This window comes from Balaenoptera physalus (assembly GCF_965194825.1).
Source record: "Balaenoptera physalus genome assembly, chromosome: 7".
NCBI lineage: Eukaryota > Metazoa > Chordata > Mammalia > Artiodactyla > Balaenopteridae > Balaenoptera > Balaenoptera physalus.
Window position 1 is genome coordinate 73996696 of NC_138886.1, and position 21925 is coordinate 74018620.

Consider the following 21925-nt stretch of genomic DNA (forward strand, 5'->3'; position numbering starts at 1 on the left):
TAAACATGGTTTTGTGCTTTACCTCCTGCTGCAGCAACTTCAAAATGCTGCAAGTAAAAAGCTGCTAAAAACTACAAATTGCCACCTAAGAACCCCTGCCTACATGATGATAATTAGTCCTATTTTTGAAGGACCACAAATTACTGCCAAACAATTAGATACATCTCTAGGAAAACTCATCTCGTTTCTTTCAAAATACTTTTTTGGAAGAATAAAAAAAGTAATCTGCTTCCATTCAGCTTGGGAATCTTCTTTTTCCTCTTTCAAAAGTAAAAAATAATTATTTATTCCCTATAATATTCCAGGTACTTATTAGGGATACAGGGTGAATAAGACACAATTCTTGCCTTTGAGAATTCACAATCAAATGAAACACACGATGTACGTTTATATAATGTCACTTTTCAAGATAAATATTCACTTACTTCAGTGAAAGCTTCTAAAAGCAAGCAAGACCTTATTTTTTAAACTATTTTATTGAGGTATGATGGACAAACACAAAGCTGTACATATTTAATGTATACAACTTGATGAGTTCAGAGATAAGTATATACCTGTGAAACTATCATCACAAGTTATGCCACAAACATATCCCTCATTTCTAAAAGTTTCCTACTGACATCTTTAGTTTTTTGTGTGATAAGAACACTTAACATAAGATCCACCCTTTTAGCAAAATCTTACATGTGCCATACAGTACTGTTAACTACAGGCAGTATGCTGTACAGTAAGATCTCTAGGATTTATTCATCTTGTATAACTGAAACCTTATACCCTTTGACTAATACCTCCCTGTTTCCCCCTCCTGGCAACTGGCGTTCCACTCACCGCTGCTATGAGTTTAACTCTTTTAGATTCCTCATATAACTGATACCATGTAGTATTTGTCCTTCTGTGTCTCGCTTATTTCACTTAGGATACTGTTCTCCAGGTTCATCCATGTTGCCACAAATGACAGGATTTCCTACTTTTATAACATTTTATATATATATATATATATATAATATTAATATATATATATTAAACATTTTCTTTATCCATTCAGTCATCAATGGACATTTAGGTTGCTTCCATGTCTAAGCTATTGGGAATAATGTTGCAATGAACATGGGAGTTCAGATATGTCTTTGACATCATGATTTCAATTTCTTTGCATATATATACAAAGTGGGATTGCTGAATCATATGGTAGTTCTATAGTTAATTTTTTGAGGAACCTCCATACTATTTTCCATAGTGGCTGCACCAATTTGTATTCCCACCAATAGTATACAAGGGTTTCTTATTTTCCACATCCTCCTCAACACTTATCTTTTTTTTTTTTTTTTAAATTCTTTTTAGGTAATAGCCATCCTAGCAGATATGAGGTGATATCTCATTGTGGTTTTGATTTGCATTTCTCTGATGAATAGAGATGTTGAGCATCTTTTCATATACCTATTGGTCACTTGTAGGTCTTCTTTAGAGAAATGTCTATTCAAGTTCTTTGCCCATTTTTTAATCAAATCATTTCCTTCCTTCCTTCCTTTCCTTCCTTCCTTCCTTCTTTCATTCCTTCCTCCCTCCCTCCCTTCCTGTCTCCCTTCCCTTCCTTCTTGCTTGCTATTGAGTTGTAGGATTTCCTTATATATTTTGGATATTAGCCCTTTATCAGATATATGGTTTGCAAATATTTTCACCCATTCCACAGGTTGCTTTTTCATTTTGTTGATGGTTTCCTTTGATATGCAGAAGCTTTTTAATCTGATGTAATCTTACTTGTCTATTTTTGCTTTTGTTACCTGTGCTTTTAGTGTCATATCCAAGAAATCATTGCCAAGGCCCATGTTAAGAAGCTTTCTTTTCTATATTTTCATCTAGGAGTTTTAAGGTTTCAGGTCTTATGTTTAAGTCTTTAAACCATTTTGAGTTAATTTTTGTATATGGTTTAAGAGTTCAATTTCATTCTTTCGCACATGGCTATCCAGCTTTCCCAGCACCGTTTACTGAAGATACTATCCTTCCACATTGTGTGGAATATTCATTTTTAAATTGTATCTAAAATTAAATGAGTTGGTGGGAATTTATACAGATCAGGGGAATTAAAATGGGAAGAGAGCTTTATGCATGAAAACTAGAAATGCTCAGTAATAGTGACTCAAAACCACCTGCTCATACCACTATGCTATTTACCTCTCTTAGTGTAAACTTTTTTCGTCTTGTCCTCCCAATTAATATAAACCAAAAACTGAAAAATAAATTTTGTTAAACAAAAAAATGATAAATTATTTTGGATTGAAAAAAGATATTTATTATTTACCTCCCTTCAATTCTTTGCAAGCCTTCCAAGGTAGGGACTGAGGACAGTGCCTGTCACAGAGCAGGTACTCAACATACATTTCAAAAGTGAATGATTGTTAGTTTCATTAATACAAGAATGGATTATTTTAAAATTTCTCACCTTGTATATATGTTTGAGACCTGATCTTCAGAATGCAAAATACAAACTAGTAGGTGAATTATGCTGTTTCTTTCCCTGTTTAAGATAGCAGGGAGAACATATCAATGTTCAAAAATTCTGTGTCATTGGCTTTATGCCCTATCAATATCCATGTAGACCAACAGAGCAAATAATCCTCATCATGAAGGACTTTCAAGTGGTACAAAAAATGATAATAAAAATAGTTCACATAAACATTGCATGATAGAAGCAGTAAGATATGCAGGGCTGGTGGGGTTAGAAGTAATTGAATTTAGGTTTCCTTGGTGAATGCTGTGTACATACATTGAAACAGTATATCCACAATTTTATAACGTGTAACACTCAGGGTATTATTTTAATCTCTTATGACAAACGTTTTAGATTAATTGCTTTGATCATTTTGAGACAGAACCAGTTATTTTTAAGCAATATGATAAGGCTTATTCCTTGTATCATTTAAAAACAAATTTTAATAAAAGTTATCTTAAATATTGTTGCTGTCAGCTTTAGCAAATCCTTTTCATTTGTATCAGGTTTTAGATTTTCAATGCGCTTTCATGTACACTCATCTCTTTTGATTTTCTCAACAATTCTGAATTGATGTTACTATGCTATAAGTAAAGATACTGAATCCAATTGATTCTTCTGACTGCACATTAAAGAAAGGAAATCCTGAGAGACTGCCATAAAAATCCAGTCTTCCCTTCCTGTATAAATGTACCTCATTCTTTGCCTTTATCAACATCCTCCTCTGATCAACATGCTGCAGATACAGAGACAGTTTGCCATCTCTGCACAAAGGACCCAAGAACTGTTTCTCATCAACTTCACAATCCTGATGTTAAGCCTGATAAACAAAGAGAGGGCACTGTTTTCCTTACATTTCTTATTAATATTTTATATTTCTTTCCCAACACTAGTCCTGATTGTCAAGTCTCCACTTTGTCCCTCCCTTCCACCCCACACACACTGCCAAGACTCCAAAATTATGAAATTTTCAAATTTGCACATGCATGATCTAATTAATTATACTTATCCTAATAGGATTAATTCAAGATACACAACATATAGAAAGAAATCATCAGAATTCAGTTACCAGTAAGACTGCTTAGTGAAATCCAACTTTAGAAATAAAAAGTTCTCTTGTGCATCTTGAGGTTATCTTTCAGAGTTTTCTCTTGCGTGTTTTTTCTCCCAATGGCCAATATGATTTCTACACTTGTAGCGTGTTTCTTGATATCCAGAATCACCTGGGCTCTCAGAACCATTCAGCCGTCCTTTTATTTATCTCCCAATTGACCACACTTTAAATATCTTTCATCAGTGTTTGAAAGTTTTCTCCACTTTTAGAGCAGAAAATCAGCTAACTTAATTCAACAAATGATTTTACTGTTTCATTGAAAAGACATGACCTCACTCAATCTACCTGTCTCCAACCTCATTCTTTCTCTATATTATATCACCTGCTCTTTTCTCCTTACCTCCTCTTCAATAAGAATTTAATCTATTCCTTTACCAGACTATTCTAATCATCTGTGCATTTGAGTTAATCCATTCATGAGAACATGTTACCTCTTTATATCTTCTTCCATTGGGCTGTTCATCTCACTTTCCATTATTCGCATCTCTCCTGAAACATACTCAAATTCATTCCATACACAGAATACAAATAATAATACCCTCAGCAACTTTTCCAACTCTGTTCTTCTCTTTAAGATACTTATTTAAAAATATTCATTGCCAAATTCCTTGTAACTGCTCAACAATTTATAATCTAAGAGTTTGCTCCCCAAATCTAATGACTTAATAGAACCATTAATTGTTGATCACAAGTTTACTTGTCAGTGGTTTTGTTGACCTGGGCCTGGCTGAGTTGACCTATACAGGGCTTGTGCGTATCTGTGTGATTAGCTGACTGACTGGTAACTGGCTGGTTGAAGATAGTTGGCTGGCCATTGGCTGGGGTAACAGGAGTGATCAGTTTACACTCATTCCACCCAGCATGCTAGCTTAACGTTGTTCATGTGGTGACAACAAGATTCTAAGAAAGTATAGCAGTGTTCATGGTCTATTGAGTCCTATACACAAAGACATTGTCAGTTCAGTTGCATTCCACTGGCCAAAGCAAGGAGCAACAAGAAGCTCCATCTGTTCATAGGTAGAGTTGTAAAATTACTTTATAATGGCTATGGATATAGGGATGAATGGACAATTAGACCATTTTTTATTTGGACTCTATCACATCTTGCTTAACTTGTTTGTAGTATTAAACAGTTCATTCTTTCATCAAATCTATCTTCCCTGGGTTTCAGGAATTACAATCTCTTAGATTTCCCCTTACATTTCTAGCCTACTCTTTTGAGTCTCCTTTGTTGGCCTTTGTTAGTTCTTTGAATATACGCTTTTCTCTAAGTTTATTCTTTGGTCTTTATCTCTTATAGCTGTAGATGTTTCCCCCATAATTGTATCATCTTTATCTACTGCCTTGTAACAAGCTCTGCTTTCAGAGGAAACAAATCAAGAAACATACTCTTCCCCAACAACTGATCATGTTCAAACACTGTTACCACTTAATTGTACCATTCCTCTAATTTCTTTACTGGTATTCCTACCTCCAGTTTCCCCTTTCCTCTAATTATCTGCTGCCTGTGTAATCTTTCTTAAAACTACACCTGATCATGATATGAGCTACTCTACAATTCTAAATCAATCACCTGCTCAAAGAACTTTGATTTTTCTCCATTGAACGATTAAATTCTCATTTGGAGTTTAAGGTCTTTCACTATTTGACCACAGTCTGCTTTACTCAATCCTCTATACCCTTCACTGCAGTCATATTACAGTCTTTTTTATTCCTAGAGCATTCCCTATACATTTCTATTCACATCCCTTTGCTCATGTTCCCTTAAGTCTTAAATAATCATCCCATGAGACCCATCTACTTGATCCCCTATGTGTCTTTTAAGAATTAGCTCTAATAACATTTCATGTGAATCCTGTTCTTCCTACTTTGGGTCGTTAATATTTTCTCCCTGATTTCCTATTTTACATTATATGTCTGCATCTTTGCATTGGATGTTAAATACTTCAAAGGAAGAAATGATTTCATAGATTGTATTACTAATGGTCAAAGATTTTATACATGAGTTATTAAAAAATAAATATCTGTTGAATGATATTGAATCACTGAGGATACAATTTTTAAAAACCCTGTAACCAGTAATATATACCTAGTATCTAATTGTAAAACCTAATTTTCATGTGTACGTTTTGAGTTAGTTAAATCAAGAAAGCATCAAACTAGATTAACTGAAGATCAGATTTTGAGATATATCATTTTGCTCCATGGAATCTTCAAGATGCATTAAATTAAATACAATAAAAGTAAAAGTATGCAAATCAATATCAATATCAGTAGTCACTGTTCATTTATTGAATCAACCTGGGTCCCCACAGGAAAAAAATGGCACACTGAAGGTGAGTAATTTTTAAATGGTTCAATAAAGGGCTGTTTGCAAAAACTGGGTATGGTTTAGGGAAACCAAAGGATATGGAGCAGTACTCTGAAGGTAGTAATACCTACTACGGAAAACTTCACCACCCCTTGGGCAGAAGTGGTGAGAGGCTAGAGACCTTACCAGAACCTGGAGAAAGAGAGCTCTGAGAGAAGGCAGACTTATAGGAGCTGTGACCCTTGATAGGCGGGATGCAGCTAAACTGTAGCAACCCCATACCCAACCCTACTTCCTGCTTCTGCCCTTGCTAGTATTTCCATGGCCAAATCCAGCCAGAAACCAATCTTGCCCTGAAACCCAAGGACCAAGGGAGGCCAGTAATGTGGTAAAAAAGAGAGTAAGGTGGAGAAGAATAGAGAGTGGATCTGGAAGGCAAATGTTTGATATCTGGGAGTTATTTTTGGACATTTTGTTTTTATTTTATGCTACTGAATCTTGGTATCAGAAGAATAATTCATGGAATTTATTTCATCATGAAATATATTGCTTACTAAAAATGTGGAAATTTCTTTTTGGCTAAAGGAAGTCTTCAGCCCCAATTATTTTGCATTTTTGTTAAGAAACTCAACATCTGCATCAATAATATGGGGAAAAAAAACACTGTTGAAGGAGAGGATTCAGAAACCTTTTGATTATAGCTTTCTGTTTGAGTACATAATCAACTTCACAGTCAGGTATTTTCAGGTCTTAGAATTATTAGTAGTGCTAATGTGCCTCAATAAAAGTGATTTTATTCTTCTCAGAAAAGGTTGTGAAGCACACAGATTCATTAATATAACTTTGGGGATTTGCAGGTTAATTCGGTAGCCTCCTTATACTTGATAGATACACACCTGCCCTGATTTCTCACTTGAAATGTATAAAATGCCAAGCAAAAAGATACGCACTGAAAAATTCTGATGAATTAATCCTAAACTTTAAAAAGTAGTTGTGAAGATAAAAAAAAATGTCAAAAATCTAAAATAATTTTAATAGCTAATTCTTTTTGTCCCAAAAACCAAGGAACATGAAAAATTATCTTTCAAAAACAGTAATTTTCTTACTTTGGTAGTATTGTATTTTAAAGCATAAAATATAAGTTTAGTTATAATATCTAATTTAAGTCTCATAACAAACCTAGCTATGATGCATATTTGGATACATTCTATTACTCAATTTTCCTATTTAAGAAAAATTCCATGTTAAAAAGATTAAGTAATATTCTTGAGGTCCAAAACTAATCAATGACAAACCCTGCAAATGAGCTTTTGACTCTCAGTGTAGTATTCTTTAGACTCTATCAGGATCTATAAATATTTTTGAGCACATAACAAAATGCGTATATCATTTACTATACTAAGAACACTTTAGAACACACACAGAAAGAATAAATTTTAAAAGCATGAGGTAAAAATAAATGTAAATAGAAGACCTGAGATTTTTAACCTGCTCTCAGCATACCTGCATACCCTACTCTAAAAATTATTGGTCAATAGTACATACACCAATTTATCCTCTGAATTAAAATAAATTTGCATTCCTTAGTGTTTACCTCATGCAAAATGAAACAAAGGTCCTTAGATAACCTATGCCCAAAATTGTGAATGAAGAAAAAGGAAAAACTGTGAAAGGCATTTTTGAGGCAAAAAATTTTACGATTTGATAACCATTTAGATACAAGGAGCATTGGAAAAGATATTCAGAATGATTTATAATTTTTTTCCTATAGCCATTAGGCAAATGCTGATTATTTGAGTTATGGAATGTAAGAGATAGGACATCTAAGTTTACTTTTGTATTACTATTAATTTGAAAATCTTTCCATAGTTTATTGGCTATCCAGTTTTTCTCTAATATAAAGGATCTGTAAGTTCTTTTGCCTTTTTCTGCATTGGGATGATTGCCCTTGTTTGATTTATAAGAGTTCTCGATAGATATAGATATTAACGTTTTGTCCATTTTATGTTCTTTGTGTCTGGCCTCTTTTCCTCAACATTTTGTTTGGGAGACACCCATATTTTCATGTGTCATCATAGCGTTCATTCTTACTGTTGTATAGTATTCCATTTTTACTCCTACTAAGAGAATTTCCTAACTCAAAGTGGGTTAAACAATAAGGAAATGTATTTCCTAAGATAACTGGAAGTCCAGATGTAGGACAGACTCTGGGTGTGATAACCAGAGCTGCAATGATATTATTAAGATATAAGTTTTCTTTCATCTCTCTGAACTGCTATTCTTATGATCACAGGATAGCTGCCAGGGTCAATGGGTCATGTGATAAGGTTTTACCAGCAGAATGTGACCAGGGGAATTTATATCACTTTCACACTTGGCCAAGCCTTTCTTTTCCTTTCCCATATGCTGAAACCTGGACCTGCAAGTAACCTATTTCTACCACACAGATGAAACAATGACCTTGGGCAAGGTAGAGAAACATGATAAAAAGAATCTGAGACCCTGAATGACCGTGTGGAGCATAGCTTCCTGACATCCTGAAGCACCTGAATCAGGAAGTTTATGTACCAGATTTAAAAATCTTGTTTTTAATAGTCACTGAATTGTTGGGTTTCTTGGTTATTAGCAACAGAGTCTTCACCATAACTTAAGTCAGACCCATTAAGTTTAAAATACAATGGAGGTTTTAAGTTTAAAATGAATCAAAAATAAAGTGAGGATACCTGGAAAAATGAAAGGCCATGGAAGATTTTTATCAGTCCCAAGTATGAGGTCTGCGGTAGATTGTTGTTCAAGTTCCTCTCTCCAAGAACTCAGTTTTTAGAGTAGAATGCCTATCACTCAGACAAGAATTAAGCGCCAACAAACTCACTGCTGTCCTTTCTCAAATTTTCTCTAAAGTCTTTCTCAAATTTTCTCTAAAGTCTAATAAATTAACATGAATAATGCAAAGACTATACTGACAAGTCAACTCTGCATATGAATTTTTTAATAAGCAAAATCCCCTATGGATTAAACACAATATAGTTTAATTCAAATCATTAAGAGATGCTAATCTTAGTTTAAGCTGTAAAATCTGAAATTTGAGCACGATAACCTCATAAAGTCAGACGTGGGTATTATCAGTTTTCCTTGGTTCGTATTTCCATTGCACAAATAGATTTATATAGTGTCTATATCAGATAGGTAAAATATATATCAGGAAAGCAAGTTTATAGTAGAAAAATTAGAACTTATAATTGATCAATTAATCACTGAACAGAAATATTAATAAGTTTTTTCATTCACTCATGAAGATTTTATGACAAATTCTCAGTGAAAATCTGTTCCTTTAATCAAAATAGAAAATGGTATTTTGGCACTGGGATCAAAATCATGTTGCTAACAATTATTTAGTATATACTGATGATTTAATTTATTGAATAATTTGGCATTAGTTTCATCATGGCAATACTCATAAATTGGCAAATCTATGTCTAAGACTAAACAATACAAAGAATATTTTCAAGTATTCTTTGAATGTTCATTATGTTCAAGAAGTATAGCAAGGACAGCTTGTTCTATGATCTACAAAAGACCCCATTTTATACTGCTTTGATTTACATCCTAATTTTTACAGATAAAAACATAAAGATGGTATATGTTTGTGAGTAGCAGCAATAAAGATTGCTGATTAAAAAAATGCCAACCCTCCTCACTGAATTTGCTTGCTAATATGACACATATTTTTGTTGCTCATTTCTATTATAAGCCCTCTTTTCATTGCACAACAAATCTGAAGTTATGAAAATGTCATTGTAACAAAGTATGATAATCTGCAGTTTTAGGTTATTTTAGATCAAACTAGAGCCTAGACAAAACTTTTCTAAAATCAACTTTACCCATTTCTTAAACAGGTACATATTTTGATATAACAAAACATCTTTTATATTACTACATGATACTTCTCATCAGGTATCATTGGGGAAATTCAACAAAGTTGAGCCTTAACCCATTTATAGGGGCATTTGGGTTTCAGAATTTTTAAGACTTTTCAGGAATTATGCTCAAAAAAATTCCTCATTTGTGTGTGTGCCTTATTACAAAAGTTTTTTTCACCATACTTATACATGATTTTAAAACAAAGGGTGTTTAAAACTAGTTAAACTAAATATTTTGCTTAGTTCTTGAATTGCCAGTTGCCACAATCAGGAAATATTTTAAACTTTTTGTATTATTCCCTTATTATAAAGGCTTTATCTCCCCTGTTTGTTTAAAAGGAGAGAAAAATGTCAACACATTCGAAATATACATATCTGCTAATACCCATAAAGTCATAGAGGAACAAAATACAGAAGGAAAGTAAAGTGACAGTAAAATATGCACTTGAAATTTCACAATTTGGATTATAATTCTTACTGATAGATCTTATTTTGAAGCAGGTATTCTGCAGATAGCATTTCAATAAAATTTTTATAACATTTTAAGGTAGATGGTATGTTCATTTTAATGGTGAGAAAACTAAGGCTTAGAGAGATTAACTAATTTACATCCAAAGTAGAAGTAGGGCCAATATGCTTTTTTCCATTCTTCAATTCCTACTGCCTCCTAAAAATGTTTTAATTCTTTCGCTATTAGAAAACGACGTAAAGGGGATAGAAATACTTTTCATATACCTACTTATTCTCACCAAGTTTCTTCTCATATTTCTTGGTCATAGGGGAAGATTTTAATGTTCAAAACTATCAATTACTTTTAAGCAAAATGCACAAAGTGTCTTCAATACCCAGGATTAGAAAAAATCTCAAAACTACTTTCTTTGGCAACTTGTTTTATAATATATGCTATGAAACTTCTGGAATATTCCACAAATAAAACAAACATTCTAACTCATGATTTTTTTCTAGCTGTAACAGAAACTCATTTTTTTCTGCCTCCTTAAACTGAAGTGTTCTCCACCACTTAAACACCCTTTTACACCTATGATTTTTACCAGGTACAATGGTATCCTCTTCATTACTAGGCAAAGGTGTTATTCGTTAACAAAGTACAATCAACTGATTTTAGAATATTTAAGATAATCACATTTTTTTTTTCCTGCACTGAAATTACAACTGAGACTTAAATCACTTTGTTTTGGGACTTCTGATATACATATAATTCATAATTTCTTAAAAATTCTTAAACATTAGTAATATTAGGCAAAGTAGCTGTCTGCTATGCTGTCAAGTCTAAAATGTATAAAAATATAAAATGTTTAGACTGTCTAATCTTTAGATTATTTTAAAAGATCACTGTTTCATAAAGCGAAAAGAAAATTAGTTTACAAAGGCTAATCAAGTTGATATTAAAAATAGGTATAATATATACATACATGTATATTTCTTAAAGAAACGTGGAAACATTTCACACACTTTAAATAACAGTCGTGGGATAGCTTTAGGTTATTTTCAGTGCACCAAATTTATTTGCCGATCAAAGAATTATACTATAGGCAGATAGTTTAAAAATTCCCAGGGCTGGGGGAGGGGAGCAGAGTGGGGTAAACAAATCAGTATATATTAGATGTATAAGGACCAGAGCCAGGGCAGACATGAGTTTCTAAATTATATATATCACCTTTTTCATAAAAGGGTGGTACTTCATAGGCTATCCAAGTAACACCGACTTATAAAAACAAACCAAATACTTAGAATGTTGGCCACATAAGAGAGAGCGGCTGGAGGCTTTGGGAGACTGAAGAATGAACAAACTCAACCAATTCAAAATGTATTATTCATCCCTCAAAGAACCAAAACAGAGGGAAAAAATACCACAGGTCCTCACAACACTCAGAAAAGTTCAGGCATTAGGACGTGTTGACTGGCACCCATTTCTTGCTGTTTTAAAACCCGCCCCTCCGCTGCCTGGCCTCTCTCTACGGAAACGAGCAGCGGCCAGAGAAAGTTGCTTTGTACACGTAGGGACTCAGATGGCCCAGCGCCCTTCTCAGCCTCTGCCGCCCGAACGCGACGCGCCCCCGGAAGTGACCGGGCCGGGCAGAAGGCGGGAGCGCGCGGCTCAGGCGCGCGCTACCTGGGGGCAACCGTGAACGGAGGAGGAGGGGCCCGCGCGAAGCCCCGCCTCCCCCGGGCTGCGGCCTCCGGCTACAGCCAGGGTTCCGAGGGCTCGGGCTCCGGCTCCGGGGTTCGCTGGCCTGAGTCGGGTCTGCGTGGACAGGGCTCCTCCTTGTCCCCACGCGGGCGCGGCCCCCGCTGTTCGACGTGCAACTGCATCAGGGCCCGGCGGTACATGGCCTCCAGCTTCTCAAGCCGGGCTCTCAGGGCCCTGGGGCTGCCCTGCTCGTCCTCGGGGCCGCCGCCCCTAGCCCTCCTGTTCGTGCTGGCCTCCTCGGGGCCCGGGGTCGCCCTCGCCGCCTCCGCGTACGCCCCGTCATCACCCTCGCCGGGGAGCCGCAAGGCCTGACGGAAGAGGCTGCGGTTCTCGCGCTTCAGCCGCCGGTTCTCGAGCCGCAGTCGGGCGTTCTCCTCACGCAGCCGCGCGTTCTGTCGGTCCCGCTCGTCCCGCGCGCGGATGGCCTCTAGGTGGCTCGCTGCCAAGTCGGCGAACCGCTCCTCCAGCTGCTGTCGGGCGCCGCCCGCGCGGCCTCGCCAGCCCCCGCTGCCGCCACCCCCACGAACGCGGCCCGGGCGGCCCTGCCCGCGGCTGTCCCCTCCGCCGCAGCTCCCGCGCCTGGTGGCGCCACCACGCATGCGCCACATCGTCCCAACCGCGTCGCCAGCCCCTTGGGCCGAGGGGCCGCGCGCCCAGGCGCCAGCGAGTTCGGGGCCCGGCAGGGCAGTCGGGGCAACAGCGCAGGAGGAGAGGAGGTGGCGGGCGGCGGCTGCTGGCTTGGGGCCAGAGGAGGCCGGGAGTTTGCCCGGTTTGAGGCGTGTCTTGTCTCCTCGGGTGGAGCTGCCCCCCTGGGCCTGCGATCTCCAGGCCGGCTCACACACAATGCCCCTGGGGAGCGCCCTGCGGCTCAGCCCTTCGGCAGCGCGGGGAAAAGCGTGTATCCTCGGCCGGGCTCTGCCAGGGCTCTTCGGCGCGGGCCAGGGCACTGCAGGAACCAGCCGGCCTCGCCCTGTCTCCAGCGCAACCACCAGTTACCTTGCCTTTTACAGGGCAATCTCAAAGCAAATAATAATACAATGAGAAGTTCTGGGACAGCTTTATGGGGCACGTTGAAAAGCTATAACGGGTTTATTTAGAACCCAGCAGTTTAACCTACCTCTAAGCTTAAGGAAACATTCAACAGAGTGGAGCTGAGCACCTGTCATGAGGCCCTCAAGTGGGAACGGGTAGCTCTCAAAAGAATATAGGCATTTCCCAGTTTGTGGACAGCCAGGGTTCCACTTGGCAAATTGTTTGCAAGTCTATAGAAACTAGCTTATACGTACTTGATGTGCTCAGGTCTGTTAACAAAACCTATGAAACTCAAAATGTGTCTCACACGTTCAAGAAACTTTACTCAGTAAATTCCAAAATTTCTGGGTGGATACAGCTCATTGAATGAATCACACTCTTTGTTTCTAAGGGACTCAACTTACACAATAATTGGATAATTGCAAAGTAAATTAAGGATAAGACTGATGCCAGAATCTCATGGGAGAGAGAGGTGTTAGCCAGAATCTATATTTTCAACAAGGTCTCAGGTAATTCTTAGGTTAACTGAAGATTTCAAACCACCGGAACAAGTAAAGGAACTAGAAGAGCATTTAAGAAACCTGGTTCACAGTTGGGGTTTTCCTTGAACAGTACAAATAAAGGTAAGTAACTAGGGGAAAAGACAGAATAATTCAACTTTTATCCTAAAACACCACAAACACAAACACAATCTCTCAATTGTCATTATCATTTCATGAAATCAAAAAGTAGGATATATAACTTCAGAATTTTAAGAAATATAAATTTAGTTTTATGAAAGAAAAGACCATATCATTCTTAATTTCCATTAAAAGTAGATGGTGAAAACTTTGTTGCAGACATACACCAACTTTTCTATGTATTATTGAACAAAAAATAAGTTTTTTCCCATGGTGTATATAGAGACTGCAAGAAAAAATGCTGGTGTGTAAGGAAAGGTGATTAGTTCCCGATTTCAGACAAGAGCTTTAGGGAGCCCTGAGATAAGAAGATAGATATGCCACACAAGTTAGAGAAACTGCATAAGAAAGATTCAGTCACCCCTTGGGTGTTATGAATTGAGTACTAGTGTCTTTTATTTTTTGTTGGCTTCACTCTTCTTACCCTTACATTAGTAAATCTACTAGTATTCTCTTTTTACAATTTATCAGATTAAAGCTGCTTTGTTTCCTTTGTAGAATATCTCGTAAATTTTTGTACCTAACCACTGTAATGAACTATACTGAGTTTCCTAAAGAACACTGACACTGGTTATATGAGAAGGCCTCCATGTCCTACTCTCTAACCCGATCCAACCCCAAAGTGCTCTCTTTTGCCTTGATAAATTAATGAAGTAATATAAAATATCATGAAAAGCAGGTAAAACTCATTAAGCAGAAGATCCAGTAAAATTGTCAGCTTGTTTTATGTATTTTACAGTAACTAATCTGATTATATGTATATACTCCCAAAAGACAGAATCCACTAATTCTGCCACTCTGCAGGCACGTGGCATACATAACTATTCTTATTTTACTAAAAGAAAGGAAGGAGGGGAAGAAAGAAAAGGGCAAAAAGAAAAAAAAAAAAAAAAAGAAAAAACCAGGGTGGGGAGAGAAAATTGATCCAGCAAAAATTATCAATCACAATCATGAAGGTTATCTGTGCAAAGCAATGAACATTCACCTTAGGGTTAATGGAGATTCCACCCATCTTCCCAAATAGGAGGTAGAGACAATGGATGTAATCTCTAAATTGAAAGATGATTTGGAATAGAGTTACTAAAATGATCACTGCCCAAATTATTCCTTGTATTTAAATATATTTAAATTCACTTAGAATACTGTCAAGAATTGTATACCTGATGATGAACATTACAGCATTTCTAAATATAGTAGGACAAAAGTTAGTAAAAATGGTTCTACCGACTATTATTTGTTAGTAGACTACATACGAAAATATTATTGCACAAATAATATAACATATATATGAAAGTAAAATGAAGAAATCTTAGAGAAAAAAATTATGGAAATGATAAAATTTAAAAGCAATTATCCTTCAAAGAAGAGAATATAGAAAAACATAAGCTCTTAATTAGAAAATGTACATAAAATAAACACTTGTGCTTTCTTTGAAAAATGGGAGCTTGTAAGCAGTAAAATTACTTGCTTACTAAAGAGAAAAAAGGCTCAAAGGACACAGATTGCATTTTTCTGACATTGTAATTATTGTTCTTTAAGCTACTCCTACTCAAGAAAAAGAGATAAGAATTCCCCTATAATAAATGTGACAGTTTTATAAATAAAAATAAAAACTCCAACGGACTATGTGCACTTCGTGTTTAGAAAACTCTAATGCCAAAGATTATTCCTTGACTAAGGTTATAAAATTTGTAGTAAAAGAGCAGAAAAAGTGGAAGTAGGTAATTTAGAGTACTTGATTTTGCTATTTCCCTGAAACAGCAACTTTTTAGTTTTTGGGGGACTAAAAAGGGGACTTTTTATAAGTATTATTATCAATTTTTTTCTCTCTCCACACCCTCACTGCCCATTCTCTAACTATTCAACAACTTGTATTTCATTTTACGTAAGAGAAAAAAGATGAATAGATGAGGTGACAGTCATTGTGCTTCTTAATATAATGCCTCACACCAACATTTTTGTAAATACTGGAGTTAAGAAAAGCTGTCAGCAAACTGGAGTGGCACTGTTTTTTTCGCCTTACACTTCCACTTTAGTACTTCTCAAAACCAACTTTGAATGACAGCTGAGTTCATTGCCCCCTTTCTCCCATCCTCCAAACAAGTTTTCTTTATTTTTATTTTTTTCCACATATACACTCTCTGGTATATATTTCTAAGTGCTGGCTTGAGAAAGAGGCCCTATTACATACATAGTTTCCTGTATCCCCAGTTGATTTCTAAGATTCTTTTATTGTCATACTTATTTGACTCTCATTTCTCCATTTTGAACCACATTTCTTATCAAATGAATCATATGTTAAGGTAATTTATGGCACACTCACATTGGGACAAGTCATCCTATATCAAATGCCTCTGTTGCCTCTCTCCTTAAAACATCCTATAATATATCATCAAATGAACTTGGTTAACAACTTTGACCAAGGTCGGTTGTATAATTATGTTGAACTCCTTAGTCTGGCAGGATGCCCTGGGTGTTTCTGTGCTTACCTTCCATTATTCCTCTGCTGCTGTATTCATGCTGCTACCGAGAGTCTTTTGTCCTGGAGTTTGGGTGTAATGCATGGTCTGTGGACTGAATTGTACCCCCTCCAAAATTCATATGTCAAAGCCCTAATTGCTAATGTGATGGTATTTGGAGATGGGGCTTTTGGGAAGTAATTAGGTTTAGAGGAGGTCATGAGGGTGAGACTCTCTTCTGATGGAATTAGTGCCCATAAAAGAAAGGACATCAGAAAGCTTCCTTCCCCTCTCTCTTTCCACCTTGTGAGTACACAGTCGAAAGTTGGCCATCTGCAAGCCAGGAAAAGAGCCCTCAATGGGGAGCTGAGTCAACTGGCACCTTGTTCTTGGACTCTCCAGCCTCTGAACTATGGAACTATGAGAAATAAATCCTTGTTGTTCATACAGTACGTTTCATTTTTTGTCTCACTTATCTGGATTGTAAAGAATCCATCCAGGGAAAGTTTATACCCTACCATTTCATACATTTGTCTTAGATCCCCTGAACTCAAGGTGTTTTTCCCTCTTTTAGACATTGATAACGTACTGCAATACCTGTTCCAGTAAATTGATGCTGAGGTCCTTCTTGTACAAGTAGATCTGTACAAGATATGAGTTAATATTTCTTGTGTTAATATTTCGTGTACAAGTTAATATTTCTTGTACAAGTAGATCTGTACAAGATATGAGTTCCTGGAGCAGCTTATATTGTGCGTGTGTGTGTGAGAGTGCGATACAAATATTTCTTGAATGACTAGGATATTGAAAGCATTAATTCCTCATTCTCTTATATAATCTTAAAGGATGATTTTGCCAAGTAAAACTTTAACCATTTAGTAAGTCAATAAAGTTAACCTATATATCCAAGAGCTGAGCTAATTGAAACTCACCAAAAAAGGTTTTTAGAATGCTGACAATTTTCAGACTGAACTAGGAAGGAGGTTGGCACTGCCTTGTTAATGACAAGCCTTGTTAAAGACTTATCTTAATATATAGTGGGTCTTTATATGTAGATTTTTGAATATGTAATAAGTAAGAGGTACAGGTTTTGGAGTAAGACATACATACCCAGATTTCATAAACACCACAACCCTCCCACTCCAGATGTATGACCTTGGGCAGCCTTCTGAAGCCACAGTTGCCTCATTTGTACAATGGAATAAAGTAGTATCTACCTCATGGGGTTCTTGGGAAGAGCTCTTAAAAATCTTAAAATAGAGTCAGCCAGCAAGGATTACACATTAACTCTTGATACTATTATTAATTTGTTGTTTTTATTTTATCAGACATTTATAGAATGAGTTCTTGTGAAGAGCCAGTGGTATTTAAACTCCCCATATGAGTTATTTGCTTAAGGAGCTGCCCCAAATATAATATGCAGCCCCTTTGCAGATATGATTTTTATTTTTTGATAGTTCTCATTAAATGTTTGGGTTTTAAAAATGCATATTTTGTAAGCTCCATGTGCTGAAAAACTTAGTTAATCACATTCTGAGCTTGGGGTTTGCTAACATTCTCTCTAAAGCCCTAGCTGAACACGGTTTTATTTTCTGGGAGCAGATTTATTAGGGCTATGAAGAGCACGTATTGATGCTTGGTAGCATGAATATCTCTTTATTGGAATAATTACTAGAGAGTTAGGAATTGAGAATATTGATTGCATTTATTTAATCTTTTGATATGGACAAAAATATTAAAAGCCATCAAACACTGGCATTGCCCTTTGACAGCATCATTTAATTCTAGCTACAGGGAAAATTGTGACATAAACAAAAGCAGCATGACTTATCTGTCTTAATTAGGATACTTTCTATAGTGGGGGAAAGACCCTCCTTCCTTTAAATATAAAAGCACTAGCCAGACTAATAAAAGAGGGCAAGAGCATTATAGGTTAAGCAGAAAGTAATGTAGCTAAGAGCAAAAGGTATCCACACAGAACACTTGGCCAAAACAAGTCCAAAATGGAGACTTTTTAAAGTGGGAAATGTCTTTGTTAGTTCTAAAGTAGCGTCTCCATGCTACATGTTTGTAGATTAGCATTATTCCTTAAAGGGTCTGGACCTGTGCTGTACACTAGCCACAGGTGGCTATCTAAATTTCAGTTTAAATGAATTAAAATTAAATAAAATTTAAAAATTAGTTCTTAGGTTACGCTAGCTACATTTCAGGTTCTCAGTAGTCACATGTGGCTTAGTGGCTATCATGATGGATTGAACAGATAGAGAGCATTTCCATTATCACAGAAAGGTCTACTGGAGACCTTTCTGGGACAATCAGTATACCCCACTTCTTACTATAATTATTGGTCTCAATCTTCAGAAAGCCATGGTGAAATTGATAATAGAAAAGAAAATGCAAGAGATCACTCTGCATATTTCCAGCATTTTCTCTATGTTTGATTTCATGCCAATGAAACAGTTTTTTGTTTGTTTGTTTTGTTTTGTTTATTTTATTTTAAGAAAAAAGGCCATATATTTTAGGGTAAGGATGAAAATATAAGTGTTACTTAAGCAGACACCTTTGTATTATGAATTAGTCCAGTTTCTTACACCATAATAATTAGCAACCAATAAAGCAATTAAAAAATAAAGCAATTTAACTCGATCGTCACAGAAATTATTAAATTCCAAAGTTACAGTTTATCTAGAAGCAGAAGAGCAGTAAGAACGTTGATATCTTAATATCTTCCCGAATTTCAACGTATTCAAGAATAAAGACCTCAGACCCAGGCAGGCCAATTTACCCTGCAAAATTTTCCCTAAAAAAAGTACGGCTGAAAATTGTCTCTCCTAAAACAGAAGGTACTTTCAGAAGAGTTATATAAGCGAAACACACAGGCCAATTCAGTGATGCGGAAACCACCTCATGCAAGAGAAACGCAGCAAGCACAAGTAACCCACATTCTCGTCTCAGAATCTGTCAGGGTCTCAGAATAACAATCAAGGTTGATTGTAACATCCTACCTCTCCAATGACAGGATGGAAAGTTTTTAATGAAAAGTTATAAACAATTAAATGAATGACAGTCCTAACACACTTTCTGGAAAAGATTCTTTTTTTTTTTTTAACACTTCATTAACCATCTGGAGTATCTTTAAACTTTAAACAAGTATCTTCTCTTAACCTCTTTCCCTATGCTGTTAGGATAAAGTGAGTATTTTTAATTCTCTTTACTATTAGAAGTGCCTGTCATATGCAGTAGATGTGTGCATGGAATATGTCACAAATTGGAGGTGAAGCAGAGAAACTTGCTCAAAGCCTCTTCCCTTCAAACCACTTATTCCAAATGCCAAGTCTTTTCCACGTCCCTAAGCACATTCAAACATCCTGCTCTCGCAGCCACCTGCCCTTCCTTCCATCATGCAAACAGGGACAGCAATGCCACCTCCTCACAGAGATGTCCCAGGCTGTGATGGGGGCCAAGCACTTGTCTCCCACCCATCCGGGTGAGATGGAAAGTGGAGGGCAGGTAGGTGGCAGCAAAAACACAACTGCCGGCATTGCACAAATATTTTCTCGGCTTCAAGTACACAGTGCCAGAAGGATAGGGAATTAGGGTCAGCCTGCTTTCCAGAGCAGGTGTAGATTCATTCATTCACTTAAACATTCCTGAGACACCTCCTGTGTGGTTGGCAGTGCTGGTTCACAACTGGAGGCTGAGGCTCACGAAGGCCAGCAGCGCAGCACGAAGCGATTGCGGAAAAGCATTATTATTTGTTTTATCTTCTCTTCATGGTTTCATCTCAAATCAGGAACACGTCCTGGAGACCAGCGGGCTCACCACGGCCGGGGAAGAGGCATTCTGGGAGCTCCAGTTCTGGCAGGAGTCAAGCCGCAGGAGTGCGGGGGGCCAGGGCCGGAGCGGGCTGGAGGCGAGGGACCGCGGACGCAGGCAGGCGAGGTGCGGAGCGCCCATGGTCATGGCCCGGCCCCCGCCCCGGCCCTGGCTCCACCACAGTGCGCCCGGTCCGGGTGTTTTGTTTATTTAAATCAACCTTGAACAGATAGGGCCCTCTTATTCTTAAGCATATGTACCTAAAATAGTGATTCTGGCTCAATCTGAGTTCTCCAGCTACGTACACATCACTGAAGGTAGTAATAGGAGTCTGGGAATGATTTCTAATTAGAACTAAGTTACCTACCAGCTATCTTCAGAAGGGTGCAAAAAACCAAGTAATTTATTTTTTCTTTTACCACTGCCCCTCAAACCCATTCTGTCACTCTTCCTTCCCTTCCCTTATATAGTATCTCGAGAAGAACCATTAATTTACAACTACTTCTGAATATTAATGAACAGTCCTCATTTTCAGATATTAAAAGTCCACTGCAATATAATCCAAAACTTAAAACGCTCATCCAATTCCCTGTTTCTCATCTCCTCACAGCACTGTCACTACCCATTCCCCCCAGATTGGAATTAACCAGCCTTAATGGAAAAGGAGGGTGAAATTGATGTTTATTCTCTTCCATGCTTTACCTCCTCACCCACCCTCCTGAAGTCATCTTCAGCTAACCTTTAACCTTTAAGATTTATCCAGGCAACAGTGTCCCACAAACACCAAGCGTCTCACTACACTCCACCTGTGGAAGCATACAGTAAGAATGTCAGCTTCTGCAGTTAGAGTATTCTGCTTCAGGCTGAATGTCAGTTTCCATTCTGTGGACTACTCACATGATCTAGCTGTGGCTCTTCTGAGGAACTTTTACTTAGAATATGTAGGAAGCGGGAACCTCGGGAAAACACTGTCTGTTAGACTCTTCCAAGATGTTCATATCCCCAGTCTTCTCTCTGATCATGCTGCCCTCTTATATACAGGACAGTGAATCAGTTTCCCAGTTCAAATCCCTTGATGAAGGTTCTCGATATGGTTTAGCCTCTCAGACAGGTATGCGCCTATAATCAATGTCTAGTTTAGGCACTTCAGCTGAGATGAGAACAAGTTCTACCATATTTCAAAGAGATAAAATATTTGTTCTAGTGAAGGCTGTACATTCATTCAATCAAGTAGTATTTAATAAATTCAACTATGAACCAGTATTTTAAAAACTTAAAATATATAAAGTGCCTAGCACACTGTAGGAACTTGAACATGTATTGCCATTACAATTGTAATCTCTAAATTTACAAGCTCTTAGATTATGCTGGATTCCTATATCATTAAAAATATTAATTAAATATTTCATCCAATCCAATAACCTTATTTTTTTTCTATGCTAGTGTTTTCCAAATTTCTCTCTCAACCCCAAAATTCTACTCTGAGTTCCAGCTTCATACATTGATTCTCACCTGACGTGTTTTCTTGACTATCTCACAGGTGTTTCCAACAATATTTTCAAAATGAAACTCTTACACTGCCCTGCTCTCCTAACCTGTTTTGCTCCCAGACTTCTCCATCTCAGCAATTAGTACCACCATCCATCTTGTGGTTTAAGCCAGCTGTCGTCTTTGATTCCTTCTTCTTCCCTATCATTCCCACCCCTGGTACTAGATCCATCTCCAGTTGTTCATTTCTTCCTCTAAAAAATCTTGGTTTTTCTCAGCATCTCCTCTGACAACAGATTAGTCCAAAGCACTACCCTCTATCATCTGGCCTATGCTGCAACTGCTTTGCTGGTCTCAATATTTACCCTATCAAATCCCTTGTGCACAGAGCCACCAGTGTGACTT

The 21925-nt window shown here is 37.3% G+C and overlaps 1 protein-coding gene and 1 long non-coding RNA gene across 3 annotated transcripts in view; both read right to left on the reverse strand.

The window, feature by feature from the left end:
- The window catches only part of LOC309664781, a 630188-nt gene that overhangs the window by 262728 nt on the left and 345535 nt on the right, over positions 1-21925 (reverse strand). The window lies entirely within an intron of this gene.
- Positions 10707-12987, reverse strand: TUSC1 (tumor suppressor candidate 1). The gene has a single exon (XM_082470516.1). The coding sequence runs from the start codon at positions 12651-12653 to the stop codon at positions 12039-12041; it is 615 nt and encodes a 204-aa protein (XP_082326642.1). The 5' UTR covers positions 12654-12987; the 3' UTR covers positions 10707-12038.

Bases quoted from the DNA above. Each gene is read 5' to 3' on its own strand.
- TUSC1 (XM_082470516.1), bottom strand. From the start codon at position 12,653: ATGTGGCGCATGCGTGGTGGCGCCACCAGGCGCGGGAGCTGCGGCGGA.